At 45.4% G+C, this 22,399-nt stretch overlaps 6 protein-coding genes across 7 annotated transcripts; 4 read left to right on the forward strand and 2 right to left on the reverse strand.

Moving 5' to 3' along the window:
• The first annotated feature begins 456 nt into the window (after positions 1-456).
• Positions 457-7,357, forward strand: LOC108136340 (UNC93-like protein). Of its 2 annotated transcripts, none has more exons than XM_017257446.2 (5): positions 457-647; positions 1,977-2,467; positions 2,573-2,992; positions 4,568-5,915; positions 6,489-7,357. In XM_017257446.2, exons 2-5 carry the CDS (start codon positions 2,321-2,323, stop codon positions 6,848-6,850), a joined length of 2,277 nt encoding a protein of 758 aa, XP_017112935.1. In that variant the 5' UTR covers positions 457-647; positions 1,977-2,320; the 3' UTR covers positions 6,851-7,357. The 2 variants fall into 2 exon arrangements, with proteins under 2 accessions (XP_017112935.1, XP_017112936.1); XM_017257447.2 differs by having other exon boundaries at positions 4,571-5,915.
• Positions 7,358-8,606: 1,249 nt separating this feature from the next.
• On the forward strand, positions 8,607-11,045 carry LOC108136169 (alpha-tocopherol transfer protein-like). Its single transcript, XM_017257167.2, has 6 exons — positions 8,607-8,819; positions 9,095-9,254; positions 9,664-9,745; positions 9,825-10,163; positions 10,454-10,590; positions 10,645-11,045. Exons 1-6 carry the CDS (start codon positions 8,672-8,674, stop codon positions 10,712-10,714), a joined length of 936 nt encoding a protein of 311 aa, XP_017112656.1. The 5' UTR covers positions 8,607-8,671; the 3' UTR covers positions 10,715-11,045.
• A 409-nt stretch (positions 11,046-11,454) lies between these two features.
• Positions 11,455-13,744, forward strand: LOC108136174 (alpha-tocopherol transfer protein-like). The gene is made up of 6 exons (XM_017257172.2): positions 11,455-11,796; positions 12,342-12,501; positions 12,637-12,718; positions 12,780-13,082; positions 13,332-13,468; positions 13,529-13,744. Exons 1-6 carry the CDS (start codon positions 11,655-11,657, stop codon positions 13,608-13,610), a joined length of 906 nt encoding a protein of 301 aa, XP_017112661.1. The 5' UTR covers positions 11,455-11,654; the 3' UTR covers positions 13,611-13,744.
• Positions 13,745-14,108: 364 nt separating this feature from the next.
• On the forward strand, positions 14,109-16,552 carry LOC108136284 (protein crooked neck). The gene is made up of 2 exons (XM_017257369.1): positions 14,109-14,244; positions 14,311-16,552. Exons 1-2 carry the CDS (start codon positions 14,209-14,211, stop codon positions 16,390-16,392), a joined length of 2,118 nt encoding a protein of 705 aa, XP_017112858.1. The 5' UTR covers positions 14,109-14,208; the 3' UTR covers positions 16,393-16,552.
• On the reverse strand, positions 16,545-18,242 carry LOC108136286 (odorant receptor 2a). Its single transcript, XM_041708529.1, has 2 exons — positions 17,000-18,242; positions 16,545-16,940 (listed from the first exon to the last, which is right to left on the reverse strand). Exons 1-2 carry the CDS (start codon positions 18,146-18,148, stop codon positions 16,890-16,892), a joined length of 1,200 nt encoding a protein of 399 aa, XP_041564463.1. The 5' UTR covers positions 18,149-18,242; the 3' UTR covers positions 16,545-16,889.
• An 84-nt stretch (positions 18,243-18,326) lies between these two features.
• Positions 18,327-22,291, reverse strand: LOC108136285 (DNA-binding protein K10). Its single transcript, XM_017257370.2, has 2 exons — positions 20,865-22,291; positions 18,327-19,990 (listed from the first exon to the last, which is right to left on the reverse strand). The coding sequence occupies exons 1-2, from the start codon at positions 22,140-22,142 to the stop codon at positions 19,895-19,897; spliced, it is 1,374 nt and encodes a 457-aa protein (XP_017112859.2). The 5' UTR covers positions 22,143-22,291; the 3' UTR covers positions 18,327-19,894.
• Positions 22,292-22,399: the final 108 nt, after the last annotated feature.

The raw sequence follows: 22,399 nt of genomic DNA on the forward strand, positions 1-22,399 counted from the left end.
AAGTTTATCAACCTAGCAATTGAAAAACTTATTTTGCGCTAAAAAAATGTATTACATATATGACCAAATAGCTATGAAAACCTATAATTAACTAAAATTTGTCGAGATGCCCTCTCCTTTTAAAGATATCGATTTCTTTATAGTAAAAATGACAATTTTAAATGCATCATATAGGGGTTTGTTTTTCCAAATTAATAATATTGATATAAACGTTTTGTGGAAATGTAATCAAACATAGAGCATTATCATTTTGGGATATCGTTTTGCCCGCAGCTGAATGTAGCACTTAACACGCTTGATAATAGGGATTGCTTTTAATGTTATATCGCATAATATCGCTTTTGTGGCGGTGCAGAAATGGGACTTTTGGGGGCCAGTGCGCAGGTCTGGCATCGAGATGCGAAATGCGAGCTGCGAGATGCTGTCGAAGACCCGAGATGACAACAATTTTAGCAGCGGACTCAGAATCGCCAGACCGTAATCCCTGCCAGCTTTTCAGTGTGTTTCTGGAGCAGTTCGCGAGCGGCGGTGTTTTAGTGCTGTGTGCGTTGTTGAGTGGCTTAAAGTGCTGGCTTGTTTAGAGGTTTAAAAACAATTTTCGACCCGAGAGATGTGCTTTTAGTTTAGAGGTCTCCGAAAACTTAAAAGTAATTAATGGTTTTTATTATTTATAAGGCTGTATATTATCTTCCTAATGATTTTATAAAGAGCAGTGAGTAAGGGGTTGTGCTTATTTGTGTGCCTGTCTTTGTTTGGTTTTTAAAATATTCATATTCGTTTTTCATCGGGACCTTTGCATTTGTTATCCATCCCTCCCCCTCCCACTATTTTTTTCAACCCCTAGGGGCGTGGGCCCAAAACTGCGCCTCAATTGAGTTTTTTTTTTGGGGAAGGGGTGTTTAGGGTAGTAGTGGCAAGTCTGTTTATGAGTTGATTATGAGCTGCAAAATGGTGTGCCATTGTTTTCTAGGCCCGCCTCCTCCGAGGATCTCCCATTCCCGTCCTGCCCTGGAATATATATACTCCGGATTCCGGATTCGGGAATACCTGACCCTGGGGTGGCTGCAAATGTGTAGATAACTCAAAATGGACACACCTGATGATTTGCGTTGGGTGTGTGTGTGTGCTGCGAAGTTCCTTCGGCCATGGGAACTACAACCGCGGTCGCCATAATAGCTATTGCAGCTCATGCTAATTGGCATAAGCGGATTAGGCACAAGGTGAACTGGGTCAGCTGGCTGACCCTTACCAAGAATTGAAGAGAACAAATTAGTGTTCGCCTTCACATATCCTCATTGCGGTTTTGTAACTTGGTAAGCCATTTCAATGGAATTTTAATTTGGCTTGGTCCTTAGTCAGCTCAGTTTCAAAAGCTTGAAAGGATTGGCATCGGATGCATATAAAGATGAGTGCACAGAAAGGGAATGGCTTTTTTTTTATATAAATTAGTCCTTAGTATCCTACTATACACTACAAAGTTTTGAAAAAAAAATAATTAGAATCAAAGCAAAGTTCGAGGGAAGTCTTATTATATATATCCGTAGGCTTGGGAATTATTTGCATTTTAAATATTTTCTGTTAACAATGTGGGAATCTTAGCAATAAGCAATGGGAATCAAATAAAGGTTAGTTTAGTTCTTTAAATAATAATTATTTTTGTCATTTAATTTTAATTTTAAATTATAGGCACTTTTGTTTTTACCTCGACTGCATTGTACCCATAGCTGAGAATGTCGTGAGTAACGGTAACGGAATGTATGTATGAATGTAGCACCATGGCCCACATAAGTATGCAATGCATGTACGACCAGCGGATGTGTGCGTATGTGTGTGGGACAAAGGATGTGTGCGGAAATGTGTTTGTGTGGGTGACAGTTTCCAGGTGCAGGTGACAGCCCGGTAACCAGCCGATAGATGGCGTTATCATTCGATACCCTAGCACTTCTTTATTTTCATTTCCTGTCACCATTTCTCAGGCATTCCGCTGCATCGAAACTTTAATTGCATTGCTCCATATACATATGTATATATTTTTGCGCGACACGCGGGGGGCGTGGTATGTCGACGGCGGACAATGAACTCGCCCACGCCGAAAGGACAATAACTTGAGACTGGATTGGACTGGAATCCCGGCCAGCAGATAGCAACAGAAGGAGGACCAGAAGGAGCAGGGCAGCAGCAGCATGAGTTCGCCTTTTTGGAGCGATAGCGATGCCAGTGTCGGAATCGCAGCGGCCCCAGCAGCAGAATCAACATAACTCCACTGTCCCTGCCCCTGATAAGTTTTGATAAGTTGGCCAGTTGGCAATAACCGGACGAAATGGGCAGTCTGCCGAATCTTCACGAGCTGGAGGAGGCGGAGCGCAAGCGGGAGAAGCGGCGCGAGTACGAACTTTTGCTGGAGCAGCGTGCCCGGGACACAAGTCGCGAGCGGGAGCGACTGTCCGCCTTTGCCCAGCAGCGTAAGGTGAGTGTTGCGCTATCGTCTATCGTCATCGTTTACATTTGCTTATCGATAACATAACAAGCGATTTGAGCATGTAACGAATTATTTCTGTTAATTACTCCACAGCAATCCTCGTATAATGCCTACATAATGGCCGGTCTGGGGATTGGCGGAGGATCCTTGAGCCCTAATGCCGCCGGAGGAACAGGAACTGGGACAGCCGGAACCGTCGGAACCACCGGAAACGGCGAGCTGCCCAGTGGCAATGGAACGAATGCCGGCAAATCGCAGAACCAGGCGCTGGGCACAGGATCTGGTTTGGCCACCACTTCGGGTGCTCCAGTGGCCACCACCACCGGTGGCTTCGCGTTGCTGGGGATGGGGATGAGCAAGAAGTATGCACCACAACAACAGCATTCGCACCACCATCAGCATCAGCACCATCAGCACCACCAGCACCGCCATTCGCTGACCACCAGGCATCGAGTGCTCCGGACCCGCAGCTCTGGCGGAGCTCAGAACGTCTGGGATGAGCAGATGATGGAGGTGAGTGGGTGCACAGATAATAAATAGATTTTTGTATGGTCAAAGGAGGACCAGAAATGAATGTTCTTCCTCTCCAGATTAATAACTTTTGAAAAAAGTTTTAATTTAATTTTTTCTATTTCCATTTTAAAAAAAATAATGGGTTTCGCCATTAAAAAAATTTAATTTAAGTCCACTGTTTGAATTTACTTTTTTTTATTAAAATTATATAAACAAATTTTAGGGAATATGACATGTTTGACTTATCAAGAATTTCCGATTATTTTGTGTCCCATAATTGGCTAAAGAACTCGCGCTCTTAACCCTCAATGGTCCTTAATCTTTAGCCATCCTCAAAACTACATAAAAATGAAATCGAAGACTTTGATTAAATTAAATCAAATTAAATAGAAAAATAAATCATTTTTTATTTATTTTTTTTCATTTTCACACCACACGGATGAAAAAATCTATTTTGATATTTTTATCATGATAATTTCAATAATTATATACCAAATTGACTTATTAAATATAATCGCTGGCTCAAAAATGAATGAAAACCTTTCAAAATAACCATTATATCATATAGTATTCCTTTTGTGTGGTGGGCATATGCACTTTGTCACATATTATTAATAGAATCTGAGCGCAGCACGAGGTAATGGGCATTGGGGGATGATATCTTCGTTGCCTTGGTCACTTGACCATCTTGTGGCTCTTTGTGGACAAAAGAGGTGGTCGGTAGTCAGTTTCGCTAAGTTGTGGGTTGGTGGTGGCAGGTGGCAGATGTCAGAGCGCGCAAATGGATTATCATTCCCAGTTGCACAACAAGTAATTAAGTTGAACCTGGCCAGACATCCCCTTATTCCCCATATTTCCCACTCCCCATCCCAATCCTCCCACTCAACTGTTATGAAACCCAAGGCTACTGACTGCAACGCCATTATCCTGATTTAATCCTTGAATAGCTGTTGATTCCTGGAAGACTTTTCAAGTCATAAGGTGACGCAGATTCATGGAAAATGCTCTTTATGTAAAAGGCTTGCATTTGTTGAGTTAAATACAGACCGACATTTTTTGGTAAGCCTTTTAAAGTGAATGTAGAAGCTGTTGATTCTTGGAAATGCTGATTACTTTTGGTGAAAATGTAATGAAACATGTTTTAGTGGCATTACTTTGGAAAAACCTAATACATTTTGTTCTGAAGCCCTTCTTTTGAGGAATCTAAAAATATTACATTTTGAAAATACAATGTAAAAAATTAATATTATAGTACAAATAAATAGCTGGCTGTTAAATTTAAATTAAATTAAATTCAATATGTATATATATATAATTATATAAAATATTATTATACATATATAAATAAAAGAAAAAGAACTTATACTAAATACCATGCATATTAAAATATTTAAATTAATGTGAAAAATATTACACTTTAAATTGATCCTATTTGTTTTATTTTAAATTCTTTGTTTTGAAAAAAGTGAAAAAAAGTTGAAAAATACTTAAAATTTGCATATTTAAATAACTAATCAAATACTTGAGTTTACTTAGTTTTTTTTTTTATCAGTGTATTTCTTCTATCTTTTCCAGCAGCACTTGACCACATACTCGCCGTCGCCCATTTCGACCCGCTCGCATCGGATCAATCCCGTGTCCTCGTACCAGGTGCAGGCCGCTCTGGCGGCCTCGCGTCGTCGGGAGTCCATAAACAGCTCCATTGGGGCCACCTCCATCCGGCGGCTGATAACGCTGAACAACCGGAACTGCCGGCACAAGGTGCCCGCGCATGTGCGCCAGAGGGTGTGGCGCCAGTTCAGCTGCCTGAGTCTGGCCCACGGCCTGATGAACTGCGTCCTGCTGCCGGTGATGGCGCTGCAGGGCTCGAATGCGGTGTGGCACCATCGGGAGCAGTGGCTGCCCCTCGGGCCGGAGATCGGGTCGTTGCTGCTGAGTGCCCTTTTCCTGGTGGCCGCCGGCATGAGCCTGCCCAGCATTCGGCTGATGAAACGCTATGGCTATGGATATCTGATGGTGGCCAACTACCTGGCAGTGGTGCTCTTCCTCCTGTCCCATCTGTACGCCTCCATTTACACCCTGCTGCCGGCCTACTTGCTGCTCGGCGTGACCTTGGGCGGATCGGCTGGCTCCAAGGCGACCCTGATTGTCCACTTTGGCGGTCGGCTAAGCTGCTCCTGCGAGTCCCAGTCGCAGTCCCAGTCGCAGGCAGTGGACGTGCTGCAGGAGGAGCACAAGATGTTCTGCAATCGGGACCAGAAGGTGCGACGCCTGGCCAGGTGGTTCCGGGTGGCCCAGGATCTGGGACTGATTGGCGGAGCCCTGCTGGCCTCCATTTTGCTGGCCTGCAGCGATGGCGACTTCACGGGCGATTGCTCGGGACTGGTTTACTATGGCAACGAAAGCTGGCCGCCGCAACTGAGGGACTTCTACAACCGGAACGAGCATGGTGACCGGATCTGCGGGGCGGACATGTGTCCCTTGCGGGTGCAGTCGCTCCTGGCCGCAGGCTGGGCCAATGGCAGCTCCATACCCAGCTCGGTCTATGCGGGCTTCATCGAAAGTGAGCCCCGCGTGGCTGGGCAATCCCTGCTCTGGCTCTATGTCCTCTTCGCGCTGGCATCCCTGATCCTGTCCCTGACCATAATAGTGGACAAGGTCCAGGCGACGGCTTCGTCAGCGCGTCCGGAACGCTCGAGGGACGTGAGCATCACGGACACCCTGCTCTTCGCCGGTCCACTGGCCTACTTTGTGGGCACGGAGCAGGCCTACATGTTGGGCGACTTCCTGCGGGCCTTCGTGACCTGCTCCTTGGGCATTGGCATGATTGCCGGCGCTCTGATTGGCATGGGTCTGATGCAGCTCATCGTATCCTGCACGCTGAGCATGCTTCTCCGGCATGTGAAAAGGATCGTCGTTATCTGTGAGTATCACGTATATGTGCTTTGTTCCATTCAGTTAAATATTTTCACTATAAATTAAATATTTTCGGTACTGATTAAGCGCCGAGGGGTGTTGTACTTAAATCAAAGTGTGTTACCCATTTACATTTTTTTTAAGTATGGAAAAATTCAGTTTTAAATTAAAGAAAAATTAATAATAAATCTACAATTTTCCTATTGGATAAATTTGTTAGTCATATTAGATTAAATATGTTAGTCATGCCATTGTCATGTTTTCAGTTTACTTTAAGTGGGTTTATATTTTGAAAAACAATGTTACATTCAAATATTTTAATTTTTAGTCTAAAGAATTCACGTTATTTATTTTGAAGTCAAAAAAAAATTTGAAACTTAACTGAACACCTTGGTATTCCTAATGGCACATTGATCAAAAACCATATAGATCTGAAGATTTGCATTCTTTTTTTCTAAACCAAAGAGAATTAAGATTTTGCAATAACATAAATATATTTTTAACAAATGCTGCCACCTTTCTTTTGAAGTTATTTTTTCTTGCAACTTAACTGAACATCCCTCGATATTCTCCGTTTCAGTGGCCGGTTTCTTCTTCCACTCCTGCTTGCTGTTGGCCCTGTCCAGCTGGAAGCCATCGAGTGACGACAGTGCCCTGTTCTACGTGATCGCCGCTTCGTGGGGCGCTTGCAACGGGATGTGGGAGACGCTCCTGCTCTCGCTGGTCACCCTCAACCATGCCGCCCATGTGCCCGAGGTGCAGGCTCCGCTGCAGGCCCTCCGGTTCCTCGGCCTGGGACTTACCTTCGCCGGACACGGCTTCCTCTGCGAGTCGCTGAAGATCATTGCCCTGGTGGTGCTCCTGGTGATCAGCGTGCCCCCGTATGCCACCCTGGAGATCCGACTGGAGGCACAGCGCAAGGCAACGCTCGTCAGCTTATGACGCAGCATCTTCAGCTAGTCCCGACGAATGCGACGGGATATCGTGGCCCGGACGCACACCATGTGACATGTTCCGGATACGGACACCGATACGGGTGTGGGTGCTGGTACTGGTACTGGTACCGGTACTGGAACGGACACGGACACGGAACCGAATCCGCGGCCAGATCTCCTCCAATCGCAAGCCGTCAGTATTGAACGAGAGACACAAGTCAATCGACGACGCAAGCTACACTTCAGTATTTCCAAGTTCTGCGGTCAGAAGTCGAGGGCTATGGGTTATAGGGATACGGCTTAGGCTAACTTTCAGTTAAGCTCCTGTTAAGGGAAACTTAACTTAAAGCTATGTATGGTGGGAACATAGAGATCTAGAAACTTTGGGGTACGGTGAGGTACAGCTAACCTCCAGTTATGCATGTGAAGAGCCAAAGGAATTTAGGAACTCTTGCCCAGAATGCCAATCCTATAACCCTTGAAAATCCCATTGCCTCCCGACTTCCGATCTGCTGGCCTAGAGGATAAGACTAGCTCATAAGATTGATCTATATACTCATGTGCGAAGGGATCCCAACTCCCTTCGAGATGTGTGCATTCTCAATTTGTAGCATTTGCCAGTGCCAGTAATGTTGTTCCATGTCTATAACTTATCTATCAAATAGAGGGGAGAAGAGCTTTATGAGCCACAATAAGCATGTAGCATGTAGAACGTTATCTATATAGTATATCCGATCTGAGATGATACGATATCAATTGCTGTATCCACATATGTATTTTGCCGCAAGGCCTTGGTCAATATGCTGCCCAAAATAGATTTTTGTGTACGAGTATTTCCTAAAGTAAACTCCTAGGCTTAGGTCTATTCAATTCGACACTCCAATTTGCCAATTTGACAATTTACCAATTTGCAATTCCCAAAGCGAACCGAACCGAAGCGATCCGATCCGATCCGGTCCAGAATTAATGTGTATGTTATGTATGTGTTTAATCGGTGTTATGTGCGTTACGTAGGTTTCGAGACCCTTCACTTTGATCATAGCTAGCACCCATCCCGATTCAGACGAACATAACGGTATAGATAAAGATAAAGCTAGCTGCAAACTGTTATGATAACAAGGTGAAATCCTAAAGTCTAAGGTCTAGTAAAAAACAATGTTAACATTTTGAGAATTTTGAGAATAACCATTTTGTGACCATTGTGACGATTTCATACATCGGGGGCTATAAGTATTACGGGCGAGTATGTTGCTAGCCATATACTATATATACTGTATACACAAAGACATACTATATATGTATATATTTTTTTCTTAGCGGCACGGTTCCATCTGAATATTGAATTGAATATTGAATACAAAGCCAATCGCAAACGAGTTAAGCCGGGCAGACGATAAGATCGAGTTCTACGTGTATTGGATGTGTATTGTATATTGTAGGTGTCCATCTCCAGATCCAATAAAGATTCCAAAAAACAAGTGTATTGCTGGTTCGTCTTGGGTTCTAATGGTTCTGTTCTTATGGTTTCAATGAAGCAATTAAAGACCGCTCTGGGTCTTTGCTTAATTACAAACAACTGGATTTGGATTCAATTATGCGGTCTGCGGACGAGCTTTGCATCGGAGCTTTTTCTCTCACCGTTTGGAGCGTGAAAAGCTATAGATCGCTTGGGAACAATGGGTATACATTTCTATATTACGAGTGTGGTATATGGGTCTGTGTGTGCGGTCTTGTTAGCTTTATCAATTGGGCTCGTTAGTTGAGTTACTTGCTTAGTTAGTGGGTACTTGCGGCCCCAGAGAGACGCGTTCCCGCCTTGTTTGCCCCGATGGACAAAGATAAAGTTAATGATAATAATGTAGATAAAGGGGATAAAGAGTCCGCCTCCTCATCATCATCATCAGCCGAATGGAGCGCCAAGCTGGCGGAGCTGATCGCCTGGTTCGAGGGCAATCCCAATCTGCCCGAGAAGATCGGTAAGTTAGCCGTAAGCCAGGAGAATCGAACCCAAATGGGTTTCGCTTCGATTGATAGCCAGTCGAGTGCGAGACAGAATTAATGGCCGCGCAATAACCTGATATGGCCAACGATCCATTAACCTTGTAAGTGGGCAGTGTCGAAGGTCAAGTGCATGGCTATCTCCCTGTTTTTATGGTACTATTGTTCATGGGGAGTGCTAAATCCCTCAATTATCTCCATGGATTATCTAACGTTAACGTTAACTCATTTTCATGTAACATATTCCTCGCAGAACCCATAGTGATGTTACGATTCCTCAAGTGTATGGCGTTCGATGTCAAGCGAACCAAATCTCTGGTGGAGCTTAACTATAGTATGCGGAATAAGCATCCACATCTGTTCATGGATCGCAATATGGAGGACAAGATGACAGCCAAGGGCTTGAGGGTATCGTAAGTAAAACATAGACCAGAAAGGAAGCAAAGTCTATATACCCTTGCCTCCATTACAAAATGTTTACATTAAGCATTTTAATAAACAGCAATATTTCGGTACTCATGCGTGTATTGTATGTTTAAGAACAATGAAGCTAAGTTGATTCCTATAAAAGCTATATGATGTTGTTGTCCGATTTTAATACAATTAAAAATTAAATAGTAAACCATTACTATATCTCTTAGAACAAATTTGTATAAATTTAAAAACAACAAATTTATAATTTCTTTTTCATTTGTTTTTTCGGTAGCGTATAAAGTTAAGAGACTATATCGACTCTCCTTGTAATGCTGATCAAGAATATATAAACATTTAGGCTCGGACTGAAATTAATAATTAATAACTAATTATATATCCTGTTTTCAGAGATCTTCTGATATTGCCCGGCATTACGCCCCAGGGAAACAAGCTGCTCTTCTTCCGTATGGCCGATCTGGATCCACAAACGGTGTGTATTGGCAGCCTTATAAGTTTAAATTTATTCTGTTTAAGTAATCTAATGATCTATAAATTTTATTGTTGTATAGCGTAATTCCGTGGAAGAGACCAAAATTTTCTTCATGATGAGTGATGCGCGATTTACAATGCCGGATGTGGATCGTGGTACCGGAACCGGAACCGAAGAGGCCTACGAATTGGACGAAGCGAATATTGCGAAAGGGGATGTTCAGATCGTGGACATTGAGGGCTATACTCTTCGTCACCTGGCCTATGTGTCCATTTTCGTGCTGCGTATTTACATGAAGTTCCTGCAGGAGGCGTATCCTTCCCGTCTGCAGGCCATGCATGTCATTAATTGTCCCTCCTATTTGGACAGGCTCATCTCCATGATGTCCCCCTTTTTGAGGGAGGAAGTTCGCAATATGGTAATATATGTAATATTACACTTTTTTATATACATAATTTTGCTATGTTTGGAATATAATTTAAACCCTACAAAATGTAAACATTACCAATTTTAAATCCAATATTTTGCACATTAATTCAAATGTTCTAATATTAAGTCATGTAACATAATATGCGTTGTACCAACATTATGACTATTAAATTTAAATTCAATAGCCAGATATTTATTTTTACTATTCCATTTTTTTTATCAGTGTAGTTCCGAAATAATTTCTACTTTTTCACACTTCCACATGAATTTCCATTACAGATCAAGTATCACACGGAGGGCTTGGAGAGCCTCTATAAGGAAGTGCCCAGGGATATGTTGCCGGAGGAGTACGGCGGAAAGGCGGGCTCTATAGCGGAACTCAAGGCCCGTGGTGTTCAGTCCATCAAGGATAAGAGGTAAGTTCGGAAAGTAGCAATTAATACTGGATCGTTACTCAAATTCTATTTTAGTGCCTACCTGAGCGATGAGCGTTACTGGAAAGTGACCTCCCAGAGCAAAAGCCGCTGGTCCTGGTTCTGATAGTCCAATATTCTGATAACTTCCACACACATATCCTGCGAATGTGATATGATGTATTCAAATGTGATCAACGAGCGCGCCTTGCCAAAGCGAGGCTATCGATTAGTCGTCGGGAAAGTGCCCGAAATTACTACAGGTTTGGGGTTTCAAAAGTATCGAAGCTGCCCTTCAACAAGAATTTCTAATTATTTTCATATTCTATTACACTCTTACCATTTATCTATGTTAAGTTCATTTTTTCCAATTATCAAATAAGGGGCTACTGTCGATTTATTAGCAGAAATATGACCAATATATATAATTTACTTGCCAATAAAAGAATATATTTGTATTTTATGAGGATTTATTACAGCCAAAAGTAGCTGGAATTCGTGTACGTACATATGCTTGGCAATTTGTTTCTTTAAATTTGCCAATAATGTTTCGCTTTTAAAGTGGTTCGAGGCTTGCAAGCAAAATGATTACTCTGGAAAAAATGGATATATCTTTTTAACATATAAATTGTTCAAATTAAATAAACTTTCCAGTGAAAAGGAGTCTCGCAGATTAATTTCAAATGAAACCAAAAAATTGTGTCATCAGTGGATATGGTTATGGAATTTCGGATGCGGCACACGACCAGGTGATTAGGCAGATCCAGAAGCTGGGCCGGCACATATTTAGGCACTATTAAGCGTCGGCCAAACGACGGCACAAAAGCAATTATGAAACTACGTGTTTTTAATCGCAGACGCATTGGCATTGAATATTCAAAAACTAAATCGATGCGGGCTCGCAAGTCAGTCGTTTGTCAGGCTTCAAGCCAAACGGTTCGATTCGAAAGTGATTTTTTGAAAGTGATTCGAAAGCGATTTGAAAGCGATAGCTGCGTGCGATAGGCGATAGGTGGAAGTGGACCAGGTGGGAGTGAAAGCGGAGCAATCGATAGCCAGGCGCACCAATGAGCGGCGTGGGTGGGAAGGAGACGGAGGACAGCGGTACGACGGAACAGCTGCAACGTGATAGGGACAGGGAACGGGAACGGGATCTCAAGGAGCTGCTCGAGTGGTTCCGGCAAAATGAGAAGCTGCCCAAGGAAATTGGTAAGTAAGAAACTAACATCCGCACCACACACTACACACCAAAAATCCATTGCCCATTAAAATCCACCCACCGCCCACTAATGAGGTCGTTAGTAGGCCGCTCCACTCGCCGCCTTACGTCACTGCAGTATATTGTATACAAACAAATAATGTACAGTCAAACGTGCCTAAAGCAAACCACCTAACTAAAGAACCTTTGTAAAATGATTGTTACAATGTGTGTGTGCATTAGGGTGGTCCACAACAAAAAAGTCCTTAGTCAAATGAAGCATTGGAAAATCATTATAAAAATTAATCATCCGACACGTATGCCAGTTATAATTAACAACGGAGTCAAAATATAGAGAGTACAGTTGCTTGTTTGCTAAGCTGAGTTCTTACCATCAGCCTTAAAATAAGTTGATTGATATAATGCAACAGGTCGTATGAGTTATAAAATTTAAAGACCATTTTTCAAACTATTAAAACTTTCCTTAACTTTTTATTTCAAATATATGTTTGACAAGTTGAACAGAATACTATATACATATAATATCTATTTGCAGAGCCGCTGCTGCTCCGGCGCTTCTACCAGTGCATGTTTGGGAACGTGGAGGAGACCCAGAAGCTCATCGAGGTGAACTACGCCCTGCGCAACCGGCATCCGCATCTTTTCATCCAGAGGGATCCTTTGGATGCGGACAGCCGGCGCACCTTCGACTACGCGTGAGTGGGCTCATAATTTCTTAGCTTACAGGAGATTCCATTATTTCCTTTTTGGGTCCATCTATTGCATCCATTTGTAGTGGTACACCTATTTATAAAAAAAAAATTTTTTTTTATACCACAATCATTTTTCAGTGACATCCTACCGCTGCCGGGTCTAACACCGGAGAAATATAAGGTATCGCTCTACTGTTTCCGGGACTTTGAGGCCACCAAGGTGAGCAGTATATAATATTTCCAATCGAGAATTCCAGTTCTCTGACCAATCTCGTCCGCAGATGCACCACACGGAGGACACGCGCGCCTTTTTCATGGTCAGCGATTGTCGCTTTGTTACGCCCGACGATCCCGGAAACCCGGAAATTTTATCCGAAGGCGAGGTGCAGATCTTCGATATGAAGGGCACCACCATGCGGCACATTTCCCGGCTGACGATCAGCACTCTGCGCGCCTACATCAAGTTCCTCCAGTTGGCCTTTCCCGTGCGCCTGCGCGCCATCCACATGGTCAACTGTCCCACTTACTTGGATCGGATCGTCAGTGTGGTGAAGCCGTTTATCAGCGAAGAGGTCTTCAAACTGGTAGGTTACACAAAAGTATGGGTATATATGTATATGAATATAAATAGTAGCCTTTTTTAAAATAAATTTAATATTAGTTGCTAGAGGCATCCATTATCTTCAAACTGGTAGGTTACGGGTACAATTGTATATATTATTGTATTTAAAAAAAAGGGATATTTTCAAACTGGTAGATTTTAAAGTAATGATTCCTATAACGGGCTCAATCATAAAATGTTATAACTTTCATCATTATTTGCTCCTATTCAGATCCGCTTCCACACGGTCAGCATGGAGTCCTTGTACGAATTTGTGCCCCGGGCGATGCTGCCGGAGGAATATGGCGGAGGGGCCGGATCCCTGGAAACCCTGCGGACACAGACTCAAAAGACCTTGGTTGAGCATCGGTGGGTTTGTGATCTGCAAGTCAGGACCATTTAGTAACGCCCCATTGCCTTCTTTTGTAGTGACTATCTGATGAATCCCAATCACTGGGTGGTGGAGAAAACCGAGAAGCGTAACGGAAACTCATGGAGATTTTTCAAATAATTGGAGAGGGCATAATTGTTCTTACTCGTTAATTGGTATTGTTTTTTTTTCATATTTATAGACTTTATATATGTGCCTGTGTATTTAAATGGTTCCTGCGGCATTTCGTATCTTAAATAAAGCTCATATTGTAATTGTGTTGAATTAACCATTGATTTTTGTCAAGGAAAATACAAATAAATATTTACTGATATTAATTTTTTTACTTTGGGCCAAAAACAGCGCAAATAGTATTTTCAGAGCGCTAACAGTTTTTAAAATTATCTTTTTGGCTTTAATAAATGCACAAGTATTGTGACTAGTTTAGTTAAGTCATGTTTAATAGTTGGAGTATACGGTTTGTTCCTATTTTATTTGGTTAATTTTAATTTTTTATAAAGCCAACTTTCTTAGCTACTTTTTATGAAAATATTCTTTTCACACTTAATAGAAGAGAAATGCCACGGCTGTTGCAGCCCTCTCATCGTTTATCGATAACAAACTATCGAAAGACGTACATTGTGTGTTATCGCAACACATTGGTGGCATTATTTATAAACTAAATCTAATTTAAGTTAAGTTTGTTGAGTAAGGAGGCAACCCACATAAGATTTCAGCCATGGAGCGGCCACAGAAGATGCCCAAGGTGGCCAAGGTGAGTACGGCATGGATGCAGATCAGATCATCTGGAAGCAGGCAACTAACCCACAAATTTCACCAGGTGAAGAACAAGGCGCCGGCAGAGGTGCAGATTACGGCGGAGCAGCTGCTCCGTGAGGCCAAGGAGCGGGATCTGGAGATCCTGCCGCCGCCGCCCAAGCAGAAGATCTCCGATCCCGCCGAGCTGGCCGACTACCAGCAGCGGAAACGCAAGACCTTCGAGGACAATCTCCGCAAGAACCGCATGGTGGTCAGCCATTGGATCAAGTACGCCCAGTGGGAGGAGCAGCAGCAGGAGATCCAGCGGGCACGCTCCATTTGGGAGCGGGCACTGGACAACGAGCACCGGAATGTGACCCTCTGGCTGAAGTACGCCGAAATGGAGATGAAGAACAAGCAGGTGAACCATGCCCGCAATCTGTGGGACCGGGCGGTGACCATTATGCCGCGTGTGAATCAGTTCTGGTACAAGTACACCTACATGGAGGAGATGCTGGAGAACGTGGCCGGGGCACGGCAGGTGTTCGAACGCTGGATGGAGTGGCAGCCGGAGGAACAGGCCTGGCAGACCTATGTCAACTTCGAGCTGCGCTACAAGGAGATCGACCGGGCCCGCGAGGTCTACGAGCGCTTTGTCTACGTGCATCCGGATGTGAAGAACTGGATCAAGTTTGCCCGCTTCGAGGAGTCGCATGGGTTCATCCATGGCGCGCGGCGCGTCTTCGAGCGGGCGGTGGAGTTCTTTGGGGACGAGTACATCGAGGAGCGGCTGTTCATCGCCTTCGCGCGCTTCGAGGAGGGACAGAAGGAGCACGACCGAGCGCGCATTATCTACAAGTATGCCCTGGATCACCTCGGCAAGGAGCGGACCCAGGAGCTGTTCAAGGCCTACACAATACACGAGAAGAAGTACGGCGACAGGGCCGGCATCGAGGATGTGATCGTGTCCAAGCGCAAGTACCAGTACGAGCAGGAGGTGGCCGCCAATCCCACCAACTACGATGCCTGGTTCGACTATCTGCGCCTGATCGAGGCCGAGGGCGAGCGGGATCAGATCCGGGAGACATACGAGCGGGCCATCGCGAACGTGCCGCCCGCCAACGAGAAGAACTTCTGGCGGCGCTACATCTACCTGTGGATCAATTACGCCCTGTACGAGGAGCTCGAGGCGGAGGATGCGGAGCGCACGCGACAGATATACAAGACCTGCCTGGAGCTGATACCGCACAAGCAGTTCACCTTCAGCAAGCTGTGGCTGCTGTACGCCCAGTTCGAGATCCGCTGCAAGGAGTTGCAGCGGGCACGCAAGGCCCTCGGCCTGGCCATCGGCATGTGTCCGCGCGACAAGCTCTTCCGGGGCTACATCGACCTGGAGATCCAGCTGCGCGAGTTCGAGCGCTGCCGGCTGCTGTACGAGAAGTTCCTGGAGTTCGGGCCCGAGAACTGCGTCACTTGGATGAAGTTCGCCGAGCTGGAGAACCTCCTGGGCGACACGGAGCGGGCGCGGGCCATTTTCGAGCTGGCCGTGCAGCAGTCGCGCCTGGACATGCCGGAGTTGCTGTGGAAGGCGTACATCGACTTCGAGGTGGCCCTGGGCGAGACGGAGCTGGCCCGGCAGCTGTACGAGCGACTGCTCGAGCGGACGCAGCACGTGAAGGTGTGGATGTCGTTTGCCAAGTTCGAGATGGGCCTCAGCCACGGCGACAGCGGTCAGGATGCGGAACTGAATGTGCGGCTGGCCAGGCGGGTGTACGAGCGGGCCAACGAGATGCTGCGCCAGCTGGGCGACAAGGAGTCGCGGGTCCTGCTGCTGGAGGCGTGGCGCGACTTCGAACGAGACGCCGCCGACGCGCAGGCGCTGGAAAAGGTGATGGACAAGATGCCGCGGCGCATCAAGAAGCGGCAGAAGATCGTCTCGGACGAGGGCGTCGAGGAGGGCTGGGAAGAGGTCTTCGACTACATCTTCCCCGAGGACGAGATGGCGCGGCCCAATCTCAAGCTCCTGGCCGCCGCCAAGATGTGGAAGAAGCAGAAGGACGTCACGGAGGACGATGTACCCGTTCCAGCAGCCATTGCATCCGAGTCGGAATCCCCAGCAGCAGATCCTGCTCCAGCGGAGGCAACCAGCTCCAGCGGTGACTGATGCGGAGCATGTTATTCCATGTTTTTTCACTTTTGAAACGAAGCAAACGACATTTCTTTGGAGGAATCCCCCTGTTTTTTACCCGCCAATTTGCAGTTCGCCTGATTTTTGAACATGCAAGGACTAAACCAACTAAATAAATCATCATGACTACATTTAACATTTGCATTTTATTTGTTTTACTTTTTAAACTACATTCCTCTTTTTAATTTAAATTGTGATCAGTTAGTGATATTAAAGGTAAAGCTAGATCTTTATATTTAAAACAATCTTGAATCCTTGAGTTTTCGACTCTATTTGGTATAGATTTATTTAAGGAACAAAAGAAAATATATTGTTTTTAAAAAATAAGTGTTTTTGTTAGTGATATTATAGGTAAAACTAGCTCATTCTTTACTACAATTCACTATTAATTCATTCAACGAACACATGACAAAACATTTATTTTCCTGTTCCCAAAAGTATCGACAACACCTTGTATCCATTCCAATTGCAACTTACCTGGCCCTCAGCAAAAGTGTGAAGGTGGAGTAGGTGAACCGCATGATCTGGAAAGTTAATGTAGTTATGTTAATGATATTGTAGGATGAACGATGAAATCCCTTGCCTGTTCGAAGGTCTCCAGCGAGAGGGCGATGTAGTTGCCGGCGAAGATGAGCGATGGCCGCTGGGTCCTGGCGAGCGTGAAGAGCAGGGCCCGCTTGAATTTGGGCAGCTGCTCCACCCAGTTGCAGGCGTAGAAGGCGTCGCACAACGCCTCGCTCTGCGTCCGCATCCGGTCGCCGAAGAAGCAGATGACGAACACCTCCAGGGTGATGGACGTGAAGAAGACGATCGAGATGATCATGGCGGTGAGGTCGTGGTCGTCGGCCATGTAGAGGAAGTGCATGGCCACGGTGCACTGGACGGCGGCGGAGCAGACGAACTGGGCCATGCAGGCCACGGACAGGATGCGCTGGATGATCTCCCGCAGCCGATGGACGCGCATCAGATCTCGGATGCACTCGACCAGCTCCTCGTACACCTCCTCGCGCCAGGCATCGTAGTCCAGATCTCCCCCGGAACTGCCATCCTCCTCCATCCTGTAGCCAATGCGACGCACCCTCAGCTCCAGGGCACGCATGTGACCCGTGAGCAGGCAGAGGTACGCCGGCGGATAGGAGTCACTGGCGCAGTTCTGGACGGCCTGCACGATCAGGCCGAACAGCTGGTACAGGTTGATGAGCACATAGTTCCGCGTGGAGTGCTGCCAGTCCAGGCCGAACCAGGCCGGAAAGATGAGTTCGCGATCCGGACGAATGACCACCCGGACGCAACTCAAGATGGTGCCGAAGACGAAGATCCGGGCAAAGGTGCGGAAGGTGCCCTGGGCAATGTCCACCTCGCGCCTCAAAGCGGACAGCTCGGCGGGATGGCCCACGCTCCTGGTCCGCCCATCCATTCGCCTCAGGAGTACCCGAATCTCGTGGAGCTGCGAGCGCACCAGGTAGACATTCACAAACTTCAAATTGGCCACAATATCCGTAATGGTTATGCTCAGATTCTCGCACATTGCGGCCATGTTCGTGGTGAACAGGAGCCGGGCCAGGAGGCTCAGCGGGAACAGCACGGTGACCACCGAATTGAGCACCACCGAGTACACCCGGTAGGCCAAATGGCCAATACCCGGCGGACGCATCAGGCCAGTGAGCTCCCAAACACGCCAGTGGTACGATACAGCACTATGCGTGTCCAATCCCTCCTGATTCGCCACCATGATGCGGATTACTTGTTGGTCCCTTGCAAGGAGTGGCTTTTATACTGCTGATACTGATTACCAGTGATTACCAGGCCATTACCTGACTAGTTGGGCCAACAACTTTTCGGGTAAGTGGCTGGGAAAAATACCCATAGGCCTAGACCTAATGATGCCCCAGTAAAAGTTTTCACTCAGCTTTTATTTTTTGTTTTTGTCGGAAATCTCTCTTTATTCTGCAGTATTCTTCATTCTTGAGGGGGATTTGGGAGTTTTTTGTAAGGTAGTAAGGCCCAAAGGCACCTGACAAGCAAGGTCAAAGTGCCAAATGCTAAAATATTTAGTCTTAATATTCCCTATTTACCAGTTTGTTTATTTGTTTAGCTACCTGAGGGTTAATTGTTTCCCCACTGATTACAGGAATCCTACTTTAAGTCCAATTAGGTTTTGCCTTGTGGCCTACTGTTGCTTAATTGTGCCCTAGAATTATTTGTAACTCTGCTGATTTCAAAGTCAGTTAAGTTATTGCTGTTAACTGATTGTTTTGCATGGAAATTGGTGATGTTTTAAAGGCGCTCATTGAGTTTAATGTAAACGTTAAACTTAACCTGAGGGTGGTTACTTGTTTTTTTATTTTTTCATTTTTTTGTTGCCACTTAAGGCCAGGAAATTATTGTTGATCGAGGGTTTGTTGTTAACTGGTTCTAAATTGGTGCTATGCTCGAGTTTCGTAATAGGCCCCACAATTACTTGCTACTTTTTCGCTAGTATTCGCTACTTTAAGGTTACTTGTCAGGTGGAAGAGGGTCCACAAGATCTAGAGTATAATAAATCTACTATCGGTAGGGAGAAAAGGGATTAAGGGTCAAGGGTCAGAGGTCAGGGGTCGGGAGTCAGGAGTCAGGAAAAAAGAACACAAAAACAAATCCGTAGATGCACACCATCGAGAACACGTTCACAGAGTGATCTTAATTTGTAATTTTTAAGAATTAATTTAAAAATACAATCAAGTGGTGTAATCCAAGGCTTACAGAGTGATTTATACCCGGTTGCTTGGAATCCGGTCTCTCTGATCCAATAACGCTGCATATCTCAAGCAACCGGGTAGAGAATAATTAATATTAATTATCTATATATATTATATCAATATATATGCATATATATGTAGCTAAGGGTGTATTATTATGTGTACAAATAATTGATATTGCTGCATCTTAGAATTGAAGAGATGGTTGTTTTTTTCGAATAGGGAAACTGTTACGTTACGGTTACATTTCAATACTCTACTTTACGTTACGGTCACAATTAACAATCATCGTTAAAAATGTGTGAATCGTTATGCATTATTCATTATCGTTATCTTTGTCATTAGAAAGAATCTCCCACATAATCATCGCTGGGGTTGTTGTTCTTTATTTTTTGTTTTTTGTGTTTTTTTTCTGTTTCAATATTATAGTTATTAAGCTCAGTTCTCAGTCGCAAAAGCAACGTGTGACAAAAGCACCTCCTCGAGAGAAGAAGGCTCTATGTATAGCCGATATCGAGTCGGGGTCTTGCGTTCAATACGTCTTCAATTGTCAGACTCTTGCTCTTGCTCGCTTTTCTCTGTTTTTTCTGTTTTTTCTGATTTTTCTGTTTTTTTCTTGACTTTTTGTTTTGAATTAGTTAGTTTTACGTTTAAATTTTAGTTTCTGTTATGTTCTGTGAGTCGACCTGATCTTGATTCGGTTCGATTCGATTTGATTCGGTTTCGGTTGCATTGGCTGCCTAGGGATTTGGAATTGTTGCATCTTTAGCGCTTCCGGCCTTAGGGGCGGCGCTCTGATTTGAATTTTCGTTTTTGTCTTTGTCTGACTTGGCATCCTGCAAAAGAAATACGAGTATTGCCAACGTGTTTCAAAAGCGATTTTTTTGAGTATATAAATAGAGCGCTCTCAGATCTGTTCTCGCATTCACTTGCATTTCGAAAACTCCCTTATTTCAATTACCAATAAAGGCCTAGGAAATTCGAAAAATCTTATTGGCCAAATAGAACAGACTTAATTTCAATCATTTGCAGTCAAAATTAAAATTAATATGAAGTAACATTTTTGAAAACTAAGTATTTTCTATTTGGCGCATTTTTATGTGTATTAAAAGTGTAAATGAAAGCGTGAACATTCTTGAATACTGAGGCTCGTTTAATATGGAAATAGTTGTAAATCAATTAAGGATATTAAGTTACTAAGAGTGCATTTGATGATGCAACTACGCTTGCCACTTGGAAAGTCAAAAATTAATATTAGTTTATACAAAGTGGCAACCATGTATGCAAGATATTTGCCTATACATTATTGTAATTATTGTTATTAATATTATGATATTTTATTAAGAATAGTAGTTATCTAGTAAATCTATGTCAAATAGATTTTCTCTTTTGCGGATTTAGCTTGATTTGTGCCAAGGGAACCGAAGGTGAAAAACGAAAGGGGTCGCAACCTGCTGTCCAGGGACTCCGGAATGGCCGGATAACCGGAGGCAGTGCAGCAGGTTGCGGCTTTCTTCTCCTACCTGGCAAACGCAACAAAGATCGGGGAATCGAGGGATTGGGGTTTACGGATTCGGTTAGGGCTGCAAATCGATACCCTCCATCGATGTGCTTCCCTAAGGGGGATGACTTTCAAATGGGACACCTGTTCTGCGGGGGGGCGGGAAAAGTGGGGGACTGACTCTAGGGGGATCCACTGCATATGCTCACCTTGGCCTTGACGCTGGCAGCCTCCTGCTTGAGATACTCCTCCCGTGCCGCCTCGTAGAGGCCCACGAACTTGTCCCGCTGCCCCTTGTACTGGGCAAAGAGCTCATCGTCCTTGTGACCCTTCAGCCGGTTCTCGATGTCCACCTTCTTGGCGTGCTCGTCGCGTATCTCGTCCGTGACCCAGGGCTTGTCGATGGGGTACTGGTTGATCAGGTTCTTCAGCGTCTTGATGCTGCTCTTGCCCTTGAGCGCCTGCTTGATGAGCTTGGGATTGGGCTTCGTGATCCGCCCGCCGTTCATGTTCATCGGTCCGCCGCCGAGGAAGGGTCCTGGACCCGGCGGCATGCCGCGCGGTGGCATCCTTGGACCCATGTGCATGTGGTGCATGGGTGGCGGCGGTGGTCCACCCATCATGGGACCCGGACCGGGACCAGGCCCATTGCGACGCATAAAGTGCGGCGGTGGCGGCAGCGGTGGTCCACCCATTGGTGGTCCGCCCATGGGATGTGGTCCACGCATTCCATGCATCGGCGGCTGGAAAGGCATCTGCGGGTACGGGCCCATTGGGCCGGGGCCACGGGGTCCTGGTCCGGGACCCATGGGGCCCATGGGCGGACCCATCATGTGGCGTCCAGGCGGACGATTCGGTGGCGGTCCGCGCTGGAACCCATTGAAACCGCCGCCGCGATTCTGGTTGGGATTGTTATGGCCTGGAAAGCGTTGCCAGTCGCCTCCGTTCATATGGTTGTTGTAGGGCTGCTGCTGCAGCTGCTGGTTCATCTGCTTGTTGTTCTGGTTGTTGTTCATCCTACCCAGCTGCTGCTGGCTGGCATTGGTGTGCTGCTGCTGCTTGATGCCCTTTAGAGGCTTCTTCTTGAGACCATCGCCTTGATTCTGATGGTTACCCGGAGTGGGACTGTTAAAGTCGATGTACAGAGGATCGCTGGGCATTTGGCTGGAGGAGAACATCATCTGGTTGTTCCCATTTCCATTTCCATCACCATTCCCATTGCCATTGCCATTACCATTACCATTTCCGCCGGGTCCGGAGCCATTGTTGTTGCCCGGACGGAAGGGCTTCCTATACGGAGCTGCAGCTGCTCGGGCATTGTTGCTGTTAATATTATTGTTCATGTTGTTGTTCTGATTGTTGCGCTGCTGCATCTGCTGTTGCTGGTACTGCTGGTACTGCTGTTGCTGCGGCTGCTGCTGCTGCGGCTGTGGGTACTGCTGCGGCTGCATGGGCCGGTTCTGCTGGAATTGGTTCTTGGACACCATCGCGAGCAGCGCCAACTGACTGGAGGGGATCAAGGACTTCAAGGATTGACGAAGAGATGGGAACGACACACGAAGAGCGGCTAAACAACAAATAATTCACACTTACTTTCTGATAAAAAAAAGTGATATTAGGAAAACTACGATAACAATCGGTAGTAAGAGATCGAATAGAAAACATCGATAGCTGTCAATAACTCTTAAGGCATCGATTGCCTAGCTATCGATAGCTGTAGTTGGCAACAAAGCGGCAGTTCATA

The sequence above is a fragment of the Drosophila elegans genome, unplaced genomic scaffold (genome assembly GCF_018152505.1).
Source record: "Drosophila elegans isolate 14027-0461.03 unplaced genomic scaffold, ASM1815250v1 contig_149, whole genome shotgun sequence".
Classification (NCBI taxonomy): domain Eukaryota; kingdom Metazoa; phylum Arthropoda; class Insecta; order Diptera; family Drosophilidae; genus Drosophila; species Drosophila elegans.

What these genes read in the sequence shown, in the direction of transcription:
- LOC108136340 (XM_017257446.2), top strand. Translation starts at nt 2,321, where the DNA reads ATGGGCAGTCTGCCGAATCTTCACGAGCTGGAGGAGGCGGAGCGCAAG. An exon ending in CCTTTGCCCAGCAGCGTAAG is followed by an intron (nt 2,468 to 2,572) that starts GTGAGTGTTGCG and finishes ATTACTCCACAG; the next exon opens with CAATCCTCGTATAATGCCTA. An exon ending in GGGATGAGCAGATGATGGAG is followed by an intron (nt 2,993 to 4,567) that starts GTGAGTGGGTGC and finishes TATCTTTTCCAG; the next exon opens with CAGCACTTGACCACATACTC.
- LOC108136169 (XM_017257167.2), top strand. Translation starts at nt 8,672, where the DNA reads ATGGACAAAGATAAAGTTAATGATAATAATGTAGATAAAGGGGATAAA. An exon ending in CCGATCTGGATCCACAAACG is followed by an intron (nt 9,746 to 9,824) that starts GTGTGTATTGGC and finishes ATTGTTGTATAG; the next exon opens with CGTAATTCCGTGGAAGAGAC. An exon ending in CAGTCCATCAAGGATAAGAG is followed by an intron (nt 10,591 to 10,644) that starts GTAAGTTCGGAA and finishes ATTCTATTTTAG; the next exon opens with TGCCTACCTGAGCGATGAGC.
- LOC108136174 (XM_017257172.2), top strand. Translation starts at nt 11,655, where the DNA reads ATGAGCGGCGTGGGTGGGAAGGAGACGGAGGACAGCGGTACGACGGAA. An exon ending in GAAGCTGCCCAAGGAAATTG is followed by an intron (nt 11,797 to 12,341) that starts GTAAGTAAGAAA and finishes ATCTATTTGCAG; the next exon opens with AGCCGCTGCTGCTCCGGCGC. An exon ending in GGGACTTTGAGGCCACCAAG is followed by an intron (nt 12,719 to 12,779) that starts GTGAGCAGTATA and finishes TCTCGTCCGCAG; the next exon opens with ATGCACCACACGGAGGACAC.
- LOC108136284 (XM_017257369.1), top strand. Translation starts at nt 14,209, where the DNA reads ATGGAGCGGCCACAGAAGATGCCCAAGGTGGCCAAG. An exon ending in AGATGCCCAAGGTGGCCAAG is followed by an intron (nt 14,245 to 14,310) that starts GTGAGTACGGCA and finishes AAATTTCACCAG; the next exon opens with GTGAAGAACAAGGCGCCGGC.
- LOC108136286 (XM_041708529.1), bottom strand. Translation starts at nt 18,148, where the DNA reads ATGGTGGCGAATCAGGAGGGATTGGACACGCATAGTGCTGTATCGTAC. An exon ending in CGCTGGAGACCTTCGAACAG is followed by an intron (nt 16,941 to 16,999) that starts GCAAGGGATTTC and finishes TTAACTTTCCAG; the next exon opens with ATCATGCGGTTCACCTACTC.
- LOC108136285 (XM_017257370.2), bottom strand. Translation starts at nt 22,142, where the DNA reads ATGGTGTCCAAGAACCAATTCCAGCAGAACCGGCCCATGCAGCCGCAG. An exon ending in CTGCCAGCGTCAAGGCCAAG is followed by an intron (nt 19,991 to 20,864) that starts GTGAGCATATGC and finishes TTTCTTTTGCAG; the next exon opens with GATGCCAAGTCAGACAAAGA.